At 40.4% G+C, this 21917-nt stretch overlaps 1 protein-coding gene across 2 annotated transcripts in view; it reads left to right on the top strand.

Moving 5' to 3' along the window:
* Positions 1-21917, top strand: part of LSAMP (limbic system associated membrane protein) — a 662038-nt gene that overhangs the window by 604946 nt on the left and 35175 nt on the right. For both annotated transcript variants that reach the window (XM_002716676.6, XM_008266893.5), the window contains exon 4: positions 13127-13261. In XM_002716676.6, coding sequence (XP_002716722.1) covers positions 13127-13261 — 135 coding nt within the window. The remainder of the gene's footprint in view (positions 1-13126; positions 13262-21917) is intronic.

Raw genomic sequence — 21917 nt, 5'->3', positions numbered from 1 at the left:
ATCAGACAAACTGGGACCATAGGGAAAAGAGTAGGCAGAGAAAATGCAGTGGGGTATGAATACAGATACCTGTCACCTTCAAGATCAGCACTGTAAGTCCAGACCCCTACCAATAGTGAGGAAAGAGCTTCTGAAATTGGTCAGGCTTGAGTCTCACTGCTTCAGCCTGAATGGACTTGGCATGTGGTTACAATTCTTAATAACTAAAGTTATATACAGAAAGCAGATTGGAACAGATAATGCCCATGTACAGTTATTAAAGTCTGTATTGTCCACTTAATTAGAAATTCTTTCTGACTTTATGCAGTATCAACTTGCATGTTACTATGTCTCATTTCTCCATTAATTTTTTTTTCTTACGCTAGAAGTAGAAAAATCTCAGATTTCTTTTTCATTATGAGAAACCTGCCCTTAGGATATAACCACAAGAGCAGTTATGTCCTTACCCTGTACTGACATTATTAAATCCATTTCCATTTTTAAAAATATTTTATTAGGAAAGTAATATATGACTTGTGTCAAAAATTCGAGCAGTGTAGAATGGCATAAAATGATGGAAAATTCCCTGACCACACACTTGTGGCACTACCAATCCCATAATCCAGAAATAAAACTATCAACACCATATAGGCATTGCCTATATATACATGCATTTGTGTTTAAAGATGTGCATATGAATATATACATTTATGTGTGTATATCTTTTCAAACTCAAAACACTGTTCACAGTAGTCAAAATTAATATATCTTTTGTTATGACTAGATTGCATAACATTATATGAATTAAATTTTGTCAAGTGAAGTGATTTATATAAATAGCCTGACACACAGAAAATAGTTAATAACTACTTGCTATGCCAATGCAGATACCTGGTTCTCTCCATTAGATGCTTTGATTTATGGCTTTTCCTACTATATAGCCTCCCTAGAAAATAGACATTAGTCTTGCCTGTCTGTAATTTCATATGATAGCATTTATCAAGTATTTATTTTGTTCCTTTTATGCAATATTATGTTTGGTAGATGGTCCATGTTGCCACTTAGAGCTGCTATTTATTTTCTTTGCTCTATGATATTCCATTATATGAATGTGCTACAATGTATTAATTCACAATTTTGTGGATATTTCCAATGCTGCTGTGAACATCCATATGCAAAGTAATGGAATTGGTGGGGCAATGCTTATCTTCGTCTTTGGTAGATATCGCTAAGCCTTTGCCTAAAATTGTCAGACCACCCTATTGGTTTTTAAGATTTCAGCTCTTTAAAGAATTTGGCCTTTTGTATCATATCTAATATAAATAATTTTTCCATCTTTTGCATATAAATTTTGTTCATAAAGGTTTCGTGCTATGGAGAAATTTGCCTCTTAAATAGTCAAACTAATCAATCGTTTTCTTTGCAGCTTCTGTATAAAATGGCTTGCTTAGAAAAGTAGCCCCTTCATTTCATCCGAATACTGCCTTTTCCTTTAGTCCTTATACAGTTTGTTCTGCTATCTGATCTAGCCCAGTGTGTCTTCATGACTAATGTGAGGGTATTTCTTTTCAAAATGAGGTAGGCTGACATTCCAGCATCATTTCAGTAACAATAAGAAAAAAAAGATAACTCAATATATAGGTTGTTACAACATCAGTAAACAACCATGGCTTTTCTAAATACAACTAGTACCATTTAGATAATAGCAGAAAGGATGCTTCTAACTAGGAATAAGAAAACCTAAAATATATCAGAATAAGTGTATGACAAACTTTTCAGGAGTTGTGAAGGAAAAAAAAACTTGGCAAATGAATAATGAAGACTTGAATGTGATGATTCATTTCTAGTTTAAAAAGAATCAATATTATCAAGAGAATTTTTAATGTAACCTATAAATCCAATATAAACATAATGAAAATAACATTTTTGCTTGAGCTGTAAAACAGTTTTAAGTTTCATTGGAAATAAATATGAAGAGCCAGTAATAAATATCTGAGAAATTACTATTAATATCTGTAGCTAAAATGTATTATAAAGCTATGGTCATTAAAATAGTAAGATAATGATACTTACAAAGAAAAAGAACCATGAAACAAAAAAAAGACTAAAGAAATAGACCGAGTTGTTGATAGTAGTATTTAATATCATTGAGGAAAACATGAATAATAGTTTTTAGTAAAAACTGTTAAATAAAGTTCAAAAACTGCCCTTGAAGTCTTTCATCCATTTTCTACTCATGTGAAATAAAGTCAAGGTCTTCCAGAGGTGTTTTCTTTTTTTTTTTTTTTTTTTTAAGATTTTATTTACTAGCCGGCGCCGCGGCTCACTAGGCTAATCCTCCACCTTGCGGTGCCGGCACACCGGGTTCTAGTCCCGGTTGGGGCGCTGGATTCTGTCCCGGTTGCCCCTCTTCCAGGCCAGCTCTCTGCTGTGGCCAGGGAAGTGCAGTGGAGGATGGCCCAAGTCCTTGGGCCCTGCACCTCATGGGAGACCAGGAGAAGTACCTGGCTCCTGCCATCGGATCAGTGCGGTGCGCCGGCCACAGCGCATGGGCCACGGCGGCCATTGGAGGGTGAACCAACGGCAAAGGAAGACCTTTCTCTCTCTGTCTCTCTCTCTCACTGTCCACTCTGCCTGTCAAAAAAAAAGAAAAGATTTTATTTACTTACTTGAAAGTCATAGTTATACGGAAAGGGGAGAGGCAGAGAGAGAGGTGAGAGGTCTTCTATCCGCTGGTTCACTCCCCAGTTGGCCACAACGGCCGGAGCTGCACCAATCCAAAGCCAGGAGCCAGGGGCTTCCTTTGAGTCTCCCATGCAGGTGCGGGGGCCCAAGGATGTGGGCCATCATCTACTGTTTTCCCAGGCCACAGCAGAGAGCTGGATTGGAAGTGGAGCAGCCTGGATCTGAACCAGCACCCACATGGGATGCTGGCACTGCAGGCGTCGGCCTTACCCGCCATGCCACAGCACCAGCCCCTCCAGAGCTGTTTTGATTACATTTACCTCTGATGAGAATTTAAGTGAAAGGGAGAATATCTTTCTTCTACTTCCTCTAATATTTCTTCTTAAAATATCGGCTGGCGCACGGTAGCAATAGGAAGGCATGCTCTCGATCATAATCCACTTGCATATATAATAAGTATTTAGACCTTTATACACTGAACATTCATCATGTAAATTGTTAATCCTACTCAAGGTTCACATGCCCCATTTCTATCCGCATCATCCCCAGAGAGAGAGAAAGATCTTCCATCCACTGGTTCACCCTTCAAATGACCACAACAGCTGGGACTGGGCCGATCCAGAGCCAGGAGGTTTATGAAAGTCTCCCACATGGGTGCAGGGGCCCAAGTAGTTGAGTCATCTTCCACTGCTTTCCCAGGCACAGTGGCAAGGAGCTGGATCAGAAGTGGAACAGCCAGGATTCGAATCGGTGCCCATATGGGAATCCAATGGTGGCTTTAGCTGCTATGCCACAGTACCAGCCTCCAGAAATTAATTTCACTTAAAACTAAGTAGTTTTATTCTTCATTTGTATCCCATTCACTTGAATGTCCTTTAAGCATTCAAATTCAACAGACACAAAACTTTATTACCCTCCCTCCTTGCCTTCCCCCAATACGTGATGCAGTTCACAGACCAAACTAGGAACTTCGGAGCCATCCCTCTCCCCAACCTGCCATTTTAACTAGAAGGGAGTTTGCAAGAATAGGGCCCTCCCTGTGCCGTCCGCCCATCAGGCTAAGACAGTCTTGTGAACTTTCTTCATTTTTACCATGCGGCCTTTTCGACTCCCTTTGTTTTATTTAAAAAAGCAGCAGAGGAAACATCCTCTTGCAGTGCTTTTTAAATGAAGTGACTTGTCAAGTCAGAGACTGTAGCAGTAATCTGAAAGGCAGTAAATTTAGCGACCCTCACTTGCACTGACAGCCTGTCGAGCACTTGAAACATAAATAGCGGTGGAGACAAATCGCTGCTGTTTTCCTATTAAGCTTTGGCCCACTGGCCTCATAGCCTTCCAGGAGTACATGGGCCCAGCCTGGGAGCGTGACTGCCTTCAAAGCAACCATGAGCTCTCTCCTGCTCTGTCAGCCTCTGCACACTCCTGACAGTGCAGCGGGAGCTCCCACACTTCCATGAACCCTCTGCCTCACAGAAAGGCTAAAACTCCTGGGCCAAGATTGAAGGGCACGGGTTAGCCGAGAGCTGCAACCCCAAATGAACTTTGAGGGAGTAATTCCTAGCTCATCCATTTTGGTCCAAAATCAAGAAGCTCTTGGCCTGGACTCCTTAATATGTGTGTTGACCCCTGAGCAACCAAAGGCTGCACCACCTTATGTTAAATGGAAACATTCCAGGAATGAAGCTTTAGTTTATGCTTTTACATCATTTGCTCTTATGGCCTGCTCTACCCTCTCCCCCTCCCCGACTTTTCTCTTCCTTACTTAGGTAATGACAGGAAGCAGGAACAGTTGTGTAGATTGGATGGAAACAGTTGTTCGGCATAGGCCCAGCTAAAGAGGCGGAGCTGAGACTCGGGATAAGCCCAAATGAGTTACTGCAACTTGAGGACTTATAAGGAAAGGCTGGAGGGCAGATGGGGTTATCCACTGCTTTGTTTTAATTGCATTTCAAAGGCTTCTGTGCAGCCACAAATCTCTGCCTAACAGTTTTTCCACAGTGCAGTTGCCCTGCTGAGTTTAACATATTCACTTACAAAATGCCAATTGATTTATGTGACTCTTGAAAACAGCAACCACTGCTCTCATCTCTCTTGATATTTAATTCTCAGCCATGGCAGAATCGCTAATGACAGTTCAGGTAATTCCCTGTGGTTCCAAAGAAAATGGCGCAGATCTTGCTTGTGGCTACCTCTGTCCAGCAAAATCAACTCTATCTTGCCCCATCTTAGGAAATAGTCTGGAAAACAATCGACTCCTCTAGGAATTTGTACTTCTATTTTATTCCCAAAGGACTCTAAGTATTTTTGCATTTGTCTTTATATTTTTGTGTCAATTTTACATCTTTTCCTCTTCTACCCCACACCCCTGCAAATAAACGTGAAATGGGACAGAGAGTGCTTGCTTTATGACATAATTCTACATCATACAGAAGTTCTATAGCTCCTACTTCAGTGTGAATTACTGCTGAGGGATAGAGTGCACATTTAAATCCACATCCAGTCCCAATTTCTAACAAATCCCATACCGCCAAGTGTCTATGTGCTCTACAGGATGTCCCAGCACAACATGATTATTTCACCTCCCAAGAATGAAACTCATTATCTCACTCCAAATAAGCACTCCTTCCTAATTTTCCCAGTGGTACCAGTTGCATTCACATCCAGAAAGTCACTAGTGTCCACTCAACATGAGGAAATCCAAGTGGGCTAAAGGAAACCATAGGGTTCCAGTACATGGCCCACATTCTCTTCCCCTGCCCTCCCAGCAGACATTGCCACTGTCTCCTACTGAGCCCCAACTATGTCTCAGAATCCTTCTCAACATCATGCTGTAGGCTGCTACTGTCAATTAAATAGGATTGGTGGTGATTTTTGGACATTTGTGAAGAACCCATTTCCACTTTCACTGCAATTCACAGAAAGGCTTCCTGAAATACATGTTAAGACTCAATGCCAAGAAATTGTCATCAGTGGTATAAATGGTGTCAGTATATGAAGGACTTCAATCAAATAGAATTTTCATGGAACTCTATGCTTACTTACCGTGCTTCATCCAGGATAGAAGGGAAGGGATGGGAAGGAGAAAGGAACAAATTATAAAGTGATGCCAGTAGTTGCTAGAGGCTTACATGAGATGTCAAGGTACTTAACAGCAAATCCAGAGTCATCGAATATCTGTCACACCCAGTGTGTGGCCTTCTCTCATGGTATGATCTTCATCCCTTTTATAGACTAAGCAGATCGGCATACCCTCTTAAAATCTGCCAGCTCTGATCCTCTCCACTTGTGTTTCGCAACTTCCTGAAAAGTTAAGTCTCCCAGAAAGTCTTCTCTAATAAAAAGTCTATTCTATGCTACTCCTGCAGTTCCTTTACTGGTTGCTGGCATTTTTGTGCACCATGGGTTTAGGTTGCTAATGGAGGAGTTTCTAAAAATAAAGAAACGGAGGCCAAATTTTTAAATACCAACTTTTTTATTTCTCGTTGATTGCTTTCTTTGGTTCTTTCAGTAAGGAAGTTAAATGAAGTGGACAAACCTCATAAAAGATAGAAGCTGTCTTTTTTACCTTGTTTATCCATCACAGAACTTCATTGTATTGGAAATCGCCCCAAGTGGCATGTTCTCAAGTGCTAGCTCTGTACTCAGAGGAAAGATATAGGGCAGAACCTGAGAACCAGGAATTCAGCCAACCATAGTGTCTCGGAACATTCCAGTGATCAATTGTAGGTAGGTCTAGTTAGCTTCCAAAAGCCACCAACATGGTTCAATTCCCAGCTGGCTTTTACTAACATCATACACTTAAATAAATTGCCTTGTCTACCCTAAGCCTGTGTTTGTATGTGTTCCGTAACTGTAAGAATTTTTTATTAGCACTGAAGTAAGATCATATATGAGTAGTACAACCTAGTATACTAGTACAGTGCCTAGCATGTATTTGGTAAGCATTAGCTCATTCAACAGTTACTGTATGACATTTCTGGCACTTTCAATAGGTTCCAAAGTTATGCTGCACCCTGGAGTTACAGTGATGGTGAAAACTACAGCATACAGTTCCCATCAGAAAACTCAATTGTAAGGGATTCTAACTTCAAGCATAGAATTCAGAGGAGCAGGACAATTTCCAAAAACTGATGCCTGGGGGGTATACTGGTTTGTATGAGCACAGTAAAAGACTGTCATGGACCAGGACTGAAAAGGATGTGTCGATGGCAGCCCCTGGTTAGATGCTGAGCCCCAGCTTTGTCATCTAGCTTTTTTATTTTATTTTATTTTTTGGTATGTGAAAAGAGAAAGAGAAATGCAAAATCTAATGGATTTGATCTCGGTGGATGCCAGTGCATTCTTCATTTGGCCCATGCTCCTTCATAGAACCAAAGCCAGTTGTGATTCTTCCCTAGAGTTATTCTTGCCACTGTTTTCTGGGTACTAACTATACCCATTGGGGCTGCAGAAGGCATGGGTCCAATGTGCATAAGCCTCACCCTGTTATGTCTTACTGTTCAAATGAGGAACATTTCTATAGCAGAGTAACCCACTCCTTCCCTTCTGTGTAGCACACATATCTTAATAGTCAGCTCTCTTTCTTTGGAGAGCATTTTGATTTCAATGTCTCTGACTCTTCCTCCAAACCAACCTCCCTGCATCACTTCTGTTTCTATTTTTTTTTTTTTTTGCTTTTGTTTTCTTCACTCCCTTCATTGCAATTCTTCTTCATCCCCACGATTGTTGCTTCTGGCCACTATGTCCACTCCAGCCTCCCCTCTTCAACCATGGATCATTCACCACTCTTCACTCCTCCCCCGCAGTAAAGGAAAGTAGGGATGAGATGTGGTTTCACCCTTCACACAGCAACACTGTCAAACATTCAAGATCTCTCTGGTGTTATGTGAAGTTGAGAAACAAAAACTTCAAATGATCTAGAGAGAGACATCCATGGAAATATAAACAAAGGACATCTTTCTATATTTCTTGCGTTTTTTTTTTTCTTAGCGTTTTTGTGTGGCTGTACAGAAAAGTAGGAAAGGGAAGCAAAACTAGGAATATGTGATCATTTCCTTAGGAAAAAAAAAGCACACATGAAACGTACTGTAAGAACAGAAACTTGTTACAGCATTTGAAGTTGCCACAGGAAACTTCAAATGGCATCACTGATTTGTGATCCTTTTTCCTTTGATTTTTTTGTAGGTAGAAGCTCATGGCTTGCTTTGGCTCACCTGCTTCACACTCTGCCAACTACAGGCCCTCCATACATACAGATACATAAACATCTTGCAAGATGAATTTCAGTTCTTTGCTTTTCATGAAACAGGATGTGTGTTTGTGTTCATAGCTAATGTGTTTACAGCCACTTACATGTAAATACTCAAGTTTGTATGAGTAAAGGAAATGTTAGTCCCATTTCAAATGCAACTTGCCTTTAGCAAAAGATTGAGCTACTGAGATTTTATACTCATAAGACTCAGAACATTGGGTAAAATTTCACCCATTTCCCAATGTGTAAGAATCCGACATTTTTAAAGTTATAAAGCAGTCAAAGGTAGCAAGTTTCTGAGACTACATTTTTCTGTATCTCAAAGAGGGAAAAAGGCAGGTATCACACTGATAATTAGGATAGTAGTCTTTCCAAGTGACTGGGAAATTTTTAAGAATAAACCTTTTCTATTTAGTAAGCATACACTTGGGAGTTAATAAATTTATATACTACGTCCTAAAAGTTAAGAATGAACATTTGTTAATAACTATGTGAATGTATGTGTATATGAGAGACAGAGAATGAGTATGTGTATGGAAAGACAGACAGTGTGCGTGTGCATACGTGTGTTGGTGGGGGGAGACAGATAGCATCAAATGCGTAAAGCGTAAGAAGAGGAGAAAAAAGGGAAACAGAGAAAAGAACCATGGAAATATATTTAATTTCAAATAACTGCTTCCTTACAAATGCCGAGTTGACCTTAAAAATCTAAATAATTCAACATTGTGGATGTGAACTATGGGTTTCCCCAAAGTATGGTCGCTCTGAAGGCACTAAACTCAGAAGGCGGCACCTGCTATACTTTAATTGGAGTTATTCCTGGCTGATTTGCCTCCACGTTGGAAAGCACAAAAGAGATTACATTCCTCCTCTGGTTAGCTCTAGGCCTTTCTTTCTGACTTAGGAAGAAATATTAAAAGAACTAATATGAACAACTTAAGCAAACAGTGACTAACGGGGATATGCTAATTATGAGCAAGAGTTGGAAAGGTGCATACACGGAGGAGGACAAGGAGTTATTTAGCCTGGTAGCTGGATATTGCCAGGAGGCACAAAAGTACATTAAGCAAAGGGAGATTTAAACTAAACACCAGATCCCAGAATAAATATAAAATTGGGCAGTGTGAGTAAGCCTGTGGAAATTGGTTGAGATGTTCAAAATACCAAAATATAGTAATTTGCATTTCCAGTAAATATTTATACAAAGGCAGAAATTGATAGGAACAAGAGAAGGACCCAGCTGGTAGCGCAGGGCTAGTCCACTGAGAACAGCAGGGCATGCATCAGTTTCTGGTCCGAGCATCTTTTTAAGGTTGAGAGGAGCTGGTAAGAGTGAATAGAAAGAATTGAGGACAAGGTGACTCCATGGGGACAGACACACAGGGCCAAAGAGAAAGGAGCAACAGAATCTGTGTGTAACTTAGAGTTTTGTAACTCAGGATTCACATGGTGTATTCCATGCCTTGAAACCAGAAATGGCTTGCCAAGATGAAAGCAATGGCATCTTATTGCACCTGTGTCCACGGAGGGGTCCCATTGGCTCTTGAAACAGTAACTCCATGGAGCAGAGATACCTTCCACACATGGCCAGAGATGATGCTGTCAACAGTAGAGGACTCTGCACATCCTTTGTCCTCCAGTGAAATGGCCCTCTTTTACGACCATTGAAAACAAACAGATTTTTAAACCAGCTTCTCTTACACGAATCCTGAGACACCCTCTGGTACTTACCTGTGTTCTCTTAAATTGTGTGAAGTGTTGAACCTGATGCTAGTATAGCATGTGCTTTTTAATTTAGTTCAGCTATTTCTTAGTCATTCAGGCTGCTATAACAAAAATAACATGGTAAGCAAGCGAAATTTATTGCTATCAGTTTTGAAGGCTGGGAAGTCCAAGATCAAGACACCATTAGATTCAGTGTGTACCAGGGGCCCACATCCTGGTTCAAAGATGGCCATTTTTGGCTATGTCCTTACATGATGAAAGGGGCAAAGGAACTTTCTAGAACTCCTTTTATAAGAACACTAATCTCATTGATGAGGATGCCATCCTTTTTGATCTAATTATTCAGGCATAAGCTTTAACATGTAAATTTTGAAGGGATGTAAGTATTCCATCTATAACACAATAAGGCAATGTACGTTTATTGAGTGATTAACCTCTGCCAAACCCTGTGCTAATTTGTGGTGATATTATAAGAAATGTTCCCTGAGGAGCTCACAGTCTGGAAATTTTGCTTTCTAGCAACTGAAAATCTCCCATTTCCTGTCAAATTATGGTACATTAATAAGATTCTCAAGTGAAATAATATAGATAATGCATCATGGAAAACATCTCCTGTGGGTGTGAGGTGAACAGATTAATAAGAAATGCCTAGTAATACCGTAGTTTTAACTGGAGGAACCCAAGGCTAAATAAAGGAAATAGGGTAACAGGGAGGGCCGAGGGAGGTGGGGTGTGGTTGGAATGTAGGAAGATGATAGGGGTTGTGTTACCTGGACTTAGTTTGCACCTTGACACTTCTCCAGTCTGAGAGTTGTGGACATAGTGGGGAGTGCTATCATAGAAGAAAAAGTGCCCTCTGCCTCACGTGCATGTCACTGAGGGAGGAGCTCCCCTTGCATTCTTAGCTAGTACCACGGGGAAGTTCTTCCTAGAGAGGTGAGATCAAAAGTATACCTGATACGGATTGGTTTTTATCTGCTTATCAGGAAAAAAACGAGAGCATAATACTTACCTTGGCATGTGAGAATCCCAGGCTCAAACCCCAATAAATAGTGCTTTATTTTACCTCATTCAATTTAGTATGTACCCTCAGAGGGGCAGTCTTCCACAAACTACAAGAGCCTTAGTTGGTGCTGGTAAAATTATCTTTCCCTCCCCTGCACCCAGTTTCCTTTAGAAATTCAAAATGCAATGTAGGGATCCAGAACTAACTATTTCTACATATTTTATAGGAACTGAAAAGAATTCAGTGTTGTCAGCCATCCCTCAGCAGAATATACATGTTTTCTCTTGATTCTCCTGCCCTCTCTGGGAAGAGATTTTATGAGTATGGAGGAGGCCGAGGAAGAAATCCTAAAACATTCTGAATTAATTTGAACTCCTTGATCATTAAAATGTGCCATTGTTCTCGAAATCAATGATGCTATCTTACTGCCTCTTCCTCCTCTGCACTTGAGGTTTTTAATTAGCTTATACCTCTTTCAGCCTACTAAGTAAAAACTGTCAAAGTTGCCCTTAGTCTTCATGGTAGTTGTTTTTAGCTACAAAACTTTTGGCATCAAATAGTTGACATGACTCTCAGGCCATTAGAAGGAGGAATACACTAATGTTCTCCTTTCCCCGCCTCAAACCAAATCTAGCTCCTGTTCTGAATTCCCTATTACTTCTGTAATGTCTACAATTGGATTGACTGCTCGAATATGCGGAAGGCAATAATGGCAAATAGACAAGAAAAAAGAAGCCGACTTTTTTATAGATAATACCTTGCTTTAGAAATAGATTGATTCTAAACTGTTCTCAGTGGAAGCATAAGATAGATAATGTGCAGAACTTCAGAAAAATATAATTTTATATTCTTACTGAATATTGTTGGGATTGCAAAGTTTCCTCAAAACAAGTGATTGGACAAGTGACTGAAGACTTAAAGCTTAGAATATTCCTGAGAGTTTTGTTATAGGATATTATCACAAAGGCCCTGTGTTCTGTTGGGAGTCTGGTTAACAGGCTTAGCTGACATATTTAGATGGTAAATTCATCTCCTTGCTGGCTGGCTGTTATGTTGATTTGGCCATCAGGGAATTGATGGAAAAGGAAAACAGCTTGTGGCATTTGAGCAGAGCTATTAATTGGTACCATTTGGTGTCGGATGACCAGGAGCAGGATTCTGTCATGGTGGCATGATCCTGGTCTTCAGTGCCTCCCCAGCTGCTCTGTCCTGTCCCAAGCAGCAGTGGACTTTTTGAAATTTTGGCATGAGGAGGCTTCAGTTTAGTCAGAGTAAAATCCACTGGTTTTCGCTCAAATTCTGGCTAAGTACTTCCTCTGCCTCATTTCTCTCAATCTGGACAGGAAGAAAGTCACTTAATAATTATACTCCAAATAAGCAAAGCCTGCCTACCCTGAGAATTATGGACTAAATTGGACACGATCAACCTTCTAGATGGTCCCAAAAAGGGCCTACATGTCCCTAATTGCAACTATTTTTTTAAATATTTATTTATTTGAAAGACTAAGTAACAGACACAGAGAGGGGAAGAGACAGGTCTGCCATCCACCGGTTCACTCCCCCAGTCGGCCACAATGGCCAGAGCTGTGCTGATCCAAAGCCAGGAGCTTCTTAGAGGTTTCCCACGCAGGTGCAGGGGCCAGGGAATTGGGCCCACTTCCAAGGCTATCCCAGGCCATAGCAAAGAGCTGGATTGGAAGAGGATCAGCCAGGAAAAGAACCAGCACCCACATGAGATGCTGGCACCATAGTTGGAAGCTTAGCCTAATACACCAAAGCGCTGGCCCCTAATTGCAACTTTGAAGCCAGTGCTATTCAGCTCCCTGCTGAAAACCCTGGGAGACATGGTAGACCACAAACACAACATCAGTTGGACTTTCTCATGGATCTAGCTCATGACCTGAAAGCTTCAATGATAAAATAATTTGATAAAGAGTAGGGAAGCCATTGGGCAAGACAAGGTTCATCACGTGATCCTTGTAAATAGAATTCTACATAATCAAAAGAGTGGTGGTTTCCCAAGTAATCATTTTGGTGTGCAAAGTTCATTGTGCATGGTATTAACTGGTGATGTCACTACTTCACAACTCTGTGTACTGCCTTCCAAAGGATTAGTAAATACTCTAGCTTCTTGTCTCATAATTACTAAACTTTGAGTTCCCAATAACTCCCTGAAGGCTTGCGCCAAAGTTGTTTTCTGTGCAACGTAACTTGGCATCCCATTTTTGCTTGGTTTCTTTCTCTTCCAGGTCCTATTTTCCCCACTCTCCTACTAGTGTTTCCCAAGAACACTTCACTTCTGATTTAATCACTTTCATAAGACTTTTGGCTTGGGGTCTTATTCTGTAGAAATCTGACCTCATACAAAGCGCACTGTCAAATTATTGAAAAGCCATGTGTATTTATTGCTTTTGCAAAGAAAAATGAGGCAATGTGCTTATTTTAGACCTTAAAGAAAATCATGTAATCCTGTTTTTCAGGAAGAGAATTTGAAGGGGAAGAAGAATATCTGGAGATCCTTGGCATCACCAGGGAGCAGTCAGGCAAATATGAGTGTAAAGCTGCCAATGAAGTCTCCTCGGCGGATGTCAAACAAGTCAAGGTCACTGTGAACTGTGAGTATGGCAGCAACCAGCAGGTGCTATGTGCCCAGGGCACACCTCTACCTCAAGCAAGTGCTAAATTCCATTAGCAGAGTAGCATTGCCTTTCAAACAGATGCTCTTCTGGTCAGGGATGCACATTTATACATTGGACACCTCCAAGGGCAGGATGTAGCCTTTGAATTTGATAAATCAACTCAAGCAATTCTAAATATAACGCACCATACACTTAACAATAGCCTTTGTCTTTTCCTCAGACTATAGAATTAAGAGAACATGATCAGGGAAGTCATGAATCTGGTCTTTGTGGAAATGAAGGCCATATACTTTGGGCAAAGCAACTATGTATATCTGCTTTCACTGAAATTTCCATCTTAGTGCATTGTTTGTCAGAATGGAATGCTGAAAGATTGTATTTTATCCTCTGCTATTTAAATACTTTGGGGAACAAATACAAGCCACTGTGGTCAGATACCATGTGTCCTTCTTGGCTAGCAGGAATGCCTGCTAAGTTAATTTGGTTATCTATTTGTCCCAAAGTATGGGCATTAGAACTGAAGATTTCACTAAGATGCATAGGTAAGTGGGAAGACTTTGAACTTCTCAGATGAAAAGATCCTTAGATGTAGTTCAAAAGGGGGAGGGGAGAGGATCCATAGGATGTGTGTCACCCAGCAAAGGAATAAAGAGAATTTGTTTACCCTATTCAGTTAGGAGTGACTTTCTACGCCATTCAAAATCAAGCTTCCACATCACACAATTGTGGCTTGTGACAGAGATAAAAGGATGCCCCGACAGTTCTTCCCTTCTGTGCATTTGTATCCGACTTCACATACACAAACACGTATGTATGTCGACACAGGTGCACAGACATCTTTAACCAATAGTTGAAAGCACCCTTTGCTGTGATGAGTTGCCATGTGCTAGGGACTTGATAGAAAATTCTCTATGGTTGTCCTCTCAACAACTATAGTAATATAGATACTATTGACTCTGTTTTCAAGCTTGAGAAACTCAAGCCCAAGGAGTGAAAGTTGCCAATTTAGGGATAAGGAGTTGATGTCAGGTTCATTTGCTCCTAAAGCGCATGTTCTCAGGAGAAAGAAGAGGCATTTTCAATGTCTCATACCTACTCTGTGTAGTATTGGATTAAGAGATTTTAATTTTCTACTGTAAAACTTTGAGATAAGTATCATGAATTGTACTTTAGGAATTTGGATACTGAGGCTTAGAGAACAGAGGAAATTTGCTTACAGATTGCCTTAATCCTTGCAGCCCTCTGAAACAGGCAGCAGAATCTTCCTTACACAGCTCCTAGAAGGATCGCGTAGATATGACTCTGCTGTCGAAATGGGCTGCATTTGATGAGCTCGGTAGGGCTTTCATCCTTAGCTGTCTCCAAAATTTTTAGTAATAGAATTTTGAAATGCCAGTATTACTATTCTTTTCTAGTACTGGGTGTGTTTCAAAGACACATTAATGATCTCAATGTTATAAAATGCTTTAGGACTTTTTTCACATGAAAGGCAATTTCTCTGGGTGTTTATATAAGTTTATAATTAGGTTAGTTAGCCTCTTTTATGTCTCCATAACCATGCCCTCATCTTCCACCCCGTCCCTAACTTTTGGAGTCAAGATTTCATTTTCTCTTAATTGACCTTCATCTTAATTAGATTTCTGAAAGTCCAATCATGGAGTAAATAGAAAATATTTATGCTTCCATTGTATGAAACATCAAAGTGGTCTGGACTGCAGATGGTTCCCAAGATCAAAGCTAGCCGCCTGGGCCCTATTATTATTAGCGCAATTAGTCTGACATTGCTCCTTTTTTGACTGTCCCCAAAGTGTAATTTAGAACAGAAGAAAATACTGATAATTTTCAAGAAAAGACTTTTATGAAAATGTGAGCTTTTGCTAGTGATAAGTGAAATGCAGAAGACTATGGTCAGAACCTCAAGATGCCCAAAAGATTCCTTACAACAAATTATAGGAAAAGCTATATGAAATTTAATTAAATTTCCAATATGTCTTAACCAGCAGGACCTAGTGCATTTCTGACATTACAGAAATTGTTCAGTCAATGTTTACTGAATCAGTGGTAAGCTCTGCCCTCTTAACATTTCTCCAAAGTTTGTAAATACTACAGGTCACAAATCAGGAAGGTGTCAGTCTTTTTGGAATCCTCTTTTTACTTAAAACTTCATAAGCTGTATTTATTTTATATTAAAACTAGTTACCACATCAGTTGTCCCAAGCAATTCTCCCTACTTAAGTATAGGTATCAAGTAACTGAAATCTCAAAGATTGTATTAAAGAACGTAGTTGTCTTATCAAAGCCTCTGCATAAAGAGAAATATGTATTAGCAGCTTTGTAACTAAACCTGTCTGCTATGAAAATGCCCCATCATTTAATTGATCCCTCTTCTTTTTCAAAACATGGGCTTTGGAATTAGGTCAGTGGATCTGGATAGCTGAGAGAACTACTGGCTGAATATTGTAATGAATAGACTATGAATACCACTGTAAAAATATCCCAGTGTTACTAACTTTCTCCCACCAACACTTCATTGATTTATTTTCTCAGCTGCCAACAGATGTTTGTTGCAGGGCACTGAGAGGCTAGAGCAGTAAACAAGAGAGAGATAATAGTTTCTCCTGTCAAGCCCACAAACTGGAGTCTATAGTCTTTCTTTTTAACTTCTCTTGGATAACCCTTCTCCACAGTTGGTACATGGCACTGTGTATAGCTGTGAATATGCAAAATCTATTTTCTGAATGGTGGGAGGCCCTTGAAATTACAGAAAGCTAAATTATTGGCTTGAAATCTCGTCATTTAAATGAGCTTAGTAAAATGCATACAGTAGACAGAACTTCTGGCTCCCTGTATTTTTTTTATTTAGTAAATATAAATTTCCAAAGTACAGTAAATGAATTACAATGGCTTCTCCCCTCATAATTTCCCTCCCACTCACACCCCTCCCATTTCCTGCTCCCTCTCCCATTCCATTCACATCAAGATTCATTTTCAATTATCTTTATATACAGAAGATCGATTTAGTATATGCTAAGTAAAGATTTCATCAGTTTGCACCCACACAGAAACACAAAGTGTAAAATACTGCTTCAGTACTAGTTATAGCATTACTTCACATTGGACAACACACTAAGGACAGATCCCACATGAGAAGTAAGTACACAGTGACTCCTGTTGTTGACTTAACAATTTGACACTCTTGTTTATGGCGTCAGTAATCTCCCTAGGCTCTAGTCATGAGTTGCCAAGGCTATGGAAGCCTTTTGAGTTCGCCGACTTCGATCTTATTTAGACAAGGTCATAGTCAAAGTGGAAGTTCTCTCCTCCCTTCAGAGAAAGGTACCTCTTTCTTTGATGGCCCTGTTCTTTCCACTGGCTCCCTGTATTTTAACAATAACATAGCTGCTAATTTCTTCCAGATATCAGCTCTAGGGACAGTCTATCCTTTCATTTCAAGTTCCAGGTGTTCTCACAGTACATTAGAACTATCTGCTTATGAGTTTGTCTCACTCTAGTGCCCAGGATCCCTAGGGTGATGTTTAGCACATAATAACGCTTCAGGAAATACAGACTATTACTTTTATTTGGGTTCTTTCTTTTCTGGACTCTTCCTTTCCCTGGAGAAATTCTTCTCAAAAGCTGCTTCCAGTTCTCAAAACTGGTTCCTCCCCCATTGGCTGTGTAATGTCCCTACTGTCTACCTTCCAACAGCCATCTTTCCAAAAAGTTCACATTGTCCTTTTCAACTGTTCTGTCCCATTTATCTCTCTTGGGACTCAACTCTACTTCCACTCTGCTGTACAGAACTAATGAATTCTACCAGCACATATCCTGGATGCTAGCACTTCTCAAAGTCACCCCTAAATTTGATAGCCATTTCTCTAGATGAAATAGAAATTATCACAAAACAGATTGGGACTAATTGGGACTAGGAATACCTGTTGTCTCTAGATTTTATACACACACACACACACACACACACAAGTAACCAGGCTCTTCCCTATTTTGATTAAAAAAATCAAGTAATGAGGAAACTTTGGGAAAATGACTGCTTGACATGGAACAATCATCTTCTGTAGCTATCCATTGCTATAGCAATCCAGTTTCCATATTGACTTTTAGTTTATTCTTGCCTTTGGGACGTTATCAGTAAAGATAAATTCAAATGTTTATGATTTTGCTATGAAATCTTCAGAATACTCAAATTATCTTAGTTACATACTTTTGCTGTAATCATCACACTGACAGTGATATAGGGGTCTGGTATGCCCCTGCAAGGAAGAATTTTAGTTGTTTAGTACATTTGGTTTAGTATTGCTGGTACAGGAGGAGTTTTTTTAAACAGATAACTTCAAGTCAATCTAACTATTGTTGCTAAATTCTCTACAGCTGCCTTTCTTATTGCTTGCACTCTCTGTCTGCTGCCTCATTACACCACTTTACAACAACCTTACAAGAGGAAGAGGGTCAGTACAAAAACAAAGCCCACAGAAATCATAGACTTTGGGAGTGGCAGACTTAGGAATCTAATGCATGTCTCACTTCAAAGGCCTCTCTGCTTCCCTGATACCATGTGAGGCTTAGCAATGAAAAAATCTCTTCATGTGGAGAAGGGTTCCATGTGAACAGCAGGTGAACATGGGTCAGTCGGTTGTGAGAGATGGGCCAGCGCCGTTCCGAAGGGACGGGCGATGACCTCCATTGCCCTTGGCTGATTGAAAGGGAGTCGGGTTCAGATGCCTTAATCCAGAGTGCCTGTGGACGGTGTGAGGCGGTAGCGTCCCCCAGCATGCCAGGCCAAAACAGAAATTAAAAAAAAAAATTTCTTTGTGTGTTGAAACTGCTCTTACATGTATGATTTTGGTTGATACTTACTTCAGACCTCTGACATAGGCAGGAAGATATCATTTACAGACTTCATGTCTATGCTAACAAGCTAAGTGGCACAGGAGGAAACTGGGCCCCCATCTTTTGCCTCCATTGCACGTTGTGCCACTACTGGGACCTGAAGAGCATAAATACATAGTATTTGCCCTTCAATCTACCTACCTGCTACCCTAAGTTTTCTTTTTTTTTTCATGACACATGGATCACTTTATTGATACACTGAGCCATTCTCGACATACTGAAAAATTGGCCTTATGTTAAAAGTAGTCTTATTCCACTCAATAAAGTTATTTGGGTGGTATGCATCCTTTAGAGTGAAAGGTAAATGTAATCTTGTGCCTAACTGTGCTAATTACTTTCTGACAAATACAGACAAATTGTAAGAAGAGTAAGAATATGACATCCAGGGGAGGAGTCTGACCTGGCCATTAAGACACCTGCATCCCATAGTGCCTAGGTTCAATGGTATTTTTAGGTATTGGGAACTCATTAGCCACTAAAATTGAGAGCATTCATTCAAATAGAAGTAACTGAGCAAAGAGGTTCAGAGCATGGGTTTCAGAACATGTCAGATCTGGGCTAAAACTATGCCTTGCCCAGTATCAGCAATGTAACTGTGGACAAGATACTAGCTTGCTGGAAGCCTGTCTTCTCATTCCTAAAATGAGTTAACAGCAGTTTCCTCTTAGAGCTATTATTTAGGGGGAAAAAAAAGGGAGATACCTAAAGCCTAGTGGAGTGCTGACACATAGTAAATGATGCCTATATATATTCTATCTTTAATTCAAAATTGATTCTTTGATCCTATTATTCTCAATATTAGGAAGATTAAATCAAAGGTGTTTTGTTTCCTAGGCCATTGTCATGGTGTTCATTTTAATTGAAAGAGTCTTCTTATTTGTGATATGAGAATAAGAAAGGCTTTATGAATGTTTATAGAACCCCAAATTTTGAAGTAATAAAAACTGGAAAAGGCCTGAGATAGTCATAAGCTATTCCAAAGTCATGCAAAGAAAACAGTGGCCCTCTCTGTGCAACATCTGTAGAAAGCTCCACTTTTATTACAACCATATTTTGAGCAAGGATATCTATTATCTTAATTATACTAGCATGCCACAGTATAATTTATAACAATCTTTTTTAGCCACACTTATACCAAGTTCATTTGGGATGAATGAAGCGTAATTGAATGAAATATTCATTCCCAAAAGCCTTGAAAGAACATCCCTGCACCACAGTATCATATGAGAAGTAGTATGGATAATGACTTTTCCTCCATTTATCAGTATCCGTGAATTTACCCTGATACAAGAGAATCCCTTGGCTTTCAATAGAGAAGCAGGTATGTGGCCATTTTTAATGGGTCAGTGTCCTCCTGTCCTGAGATTTATGTACCTTCAAGTATTCAAATCTAGTGTACTGTCAGTTTCCCAAGACTGGGGTAGCTGAGGGGCTAATGAAGAGTTGACTGCTTAGCCATTCTTTCTTTAAATAGAGAAATAAGTAAAGGACTAGTCTGGAAGGTACAGAGGCTTCTGTTGTCAGAGATCATGATGGTTAAACGTAGCAGCTTAGTGTGGGGCAACTCCCATCCTCAGGCTCAGCCATGGCATTGCAGCAGGCAACAGAGGGTCCAGACTGCCAGGTGGAGAAACAGGAACTGCTCTCTGCCAGCAGCTGGGCTCAACAGGACCGAGAGGAAAAGATGAGCCCAGATGTTTCAGCAAGAAAAATCATTCCCTCTTCCTAGGCCCAGAGCAGTAGGTACACTAAATAGGCACATAGAAGGGGGTACCTGGAGTAAGGAGCGAGTCTTCAGCAGTGGGCCCTGTGTTCCTGGTATCGAGGTGGAACAGCCTGCAGGCCACCCCCATGCCAATGTTGTGTTGAGGTGCACAGCAGTCATCATCAGGCGTTCATCAGTGGCCACTGTGCCACAGACTGTGGAGTCACTGCATGAGGAGACGAGGACGAGAAACAAGCATTTACTGATTATTTTGCTGCAGGTCATCTATTTTATGTATCTTATCCAGTGGATGGCATCATCGAGATGCCTAAGTCAGAAACCCTGGGTGTTACCATTTTGACATTCCTCCTTCCCTTCACCCTTTACAGTTATCCAGTACTTGTCTGGTCAATTCTGAACCCTCATACAGTTTATCTCACCACTGTTGTCTTTCTTCTCCAGCAGCCTCCAATGACCCTGTCGGTCTCTGGTTCAAACATTTTTATAGATGAAAGAAATTGAAACAGTGTGTCTCTGTGCAACATGCTGGACTTTCTAATGAGGACAGTCAATGAGGAAGAGAGTCTAGATTTAAGCTCAGATCTATCACACTTTAAATCTAGGCTTATGACCTCTATTCTATGTTGCATACTTCTAGTACTCCCCTACTAGTATCACCAAGTAGTCCATCATCTTTTGAACTGATGTGCACTAATGGTCCGAATAACCAGTCATCAGAATTAAAGATGGAACCTTGGTGATCATTTTAAGCTAGCTCTGTCTTTTAAAAGGACAGGGACAGCAGGGTCGGAGGATGCTACCGTGGTGCAGATGCTTGCCCAGACTACATTCATGATTAAGAGTAGGGGAAAAGTTGGTCCTACTGGCTAACCCATGGAACAGATAGATGAGTTATTTGGAAAGTTAGAAACTTAATGGTTAAAAGAGTTAAGGGTATTTTAATAACCACTGGAGTTTTAATGATACCAACTGCCTGTTTGTGAAGAATAGGCAGTTTGGATTAGAATGGGCATATTTTTTGGCTATATTGGATGCAGTAGATTATTTCAAGCATAGTTCCTTCATGGCATATGTAATAAAACCAAGGCCCAGAAGATAGTGTATGGTGGGTGGTCCACATAGCCAAATGGAAATCCAGGGTTCTTTCCATCACTTCATCTTCTCATACAGAGGTCATTCCAAACGAAACAACACCCAACTGCCCCAGTATGCCATTCACACACGACTGACAATGTTTCTCAAATCTATTCCTTTCTCTGACAATTACTTACAGAAGCTTTTAAAAAATATTTACCTGAACAACAGATCGATCTTCCATCTGCTGGTCCACTCCCCAAATGGCTGCAACAATTGGTTGAAGCCAGAAATTCCATCCAGGTCTTCCACGTGGGTGGAACCCACGTGGAAGGGACCCAAGCACCTGGGTCATCCTTTGCTGTCCTCCCAGGCACACTAGCAGGGAGCTGGACTGGAAGTGGTACAGACGGGACTCGTAGGAGGCAGCTTTACCACAATACCAGCCCCAACATAAAAGATTTTCAAGCCAAAGAGAAAATGAAATGAAACAGGAAGATGAAGATGAGGCTGATGCTTTTGTACCTGCTTTTAAGAGGCAAAAATCTTAGAGTTTTCAAATATGAAGAAAAATGATGGACCAGGTGCTGAAGAACCAGGGTTTAAATGAATTTTGTATATTAAAGTTCACTTTCCTAATTGCTCTAAATTAGCTTTTTCCTCTACAAAGTCTAAACAGATTGGGTCTGTTCTTTCCCACTTGTACACAGGCAAATTGCCATTTTCTGACCTTTGGATGGAAAAGTCCTTTTCTCCTTGGAGGCGCATGAGCGTCTACGAGCTTGTCCTGATCATGGGGACCTGTAGATATTTGCCCTGCCCTGTGGCAGTGCTGGGAAGTATCATGGCAAATAAAAATGTCAGCTGTTTTTCTGAGCTCATTTCAAGCCTGTTACAGTTTTGTCAAGTAAAAATTCTCAGAAACAG

Source organism: Oryctolagus cuniculus, chromosome 4, assembly GCF_051225735.1.
Source record: "Oryctolagus cuniculus isolate XC-2025 breed Fujian yellow rabbit chromosome 4, ASM5122573v1, whole genome shotgun sequence".
Lineage (NCBI taxonomy): Eukaryota > Metazoa > Chordata > Mammalia > Lagomorpha > Leporidae > Oryctolagus > Oryctolagus cuniculus.
The sequence above is the reverse complement of the archived record's forward strand: the minus strand, read 5'-3'. Positions and strand labels throughout refer to the sequence as shown.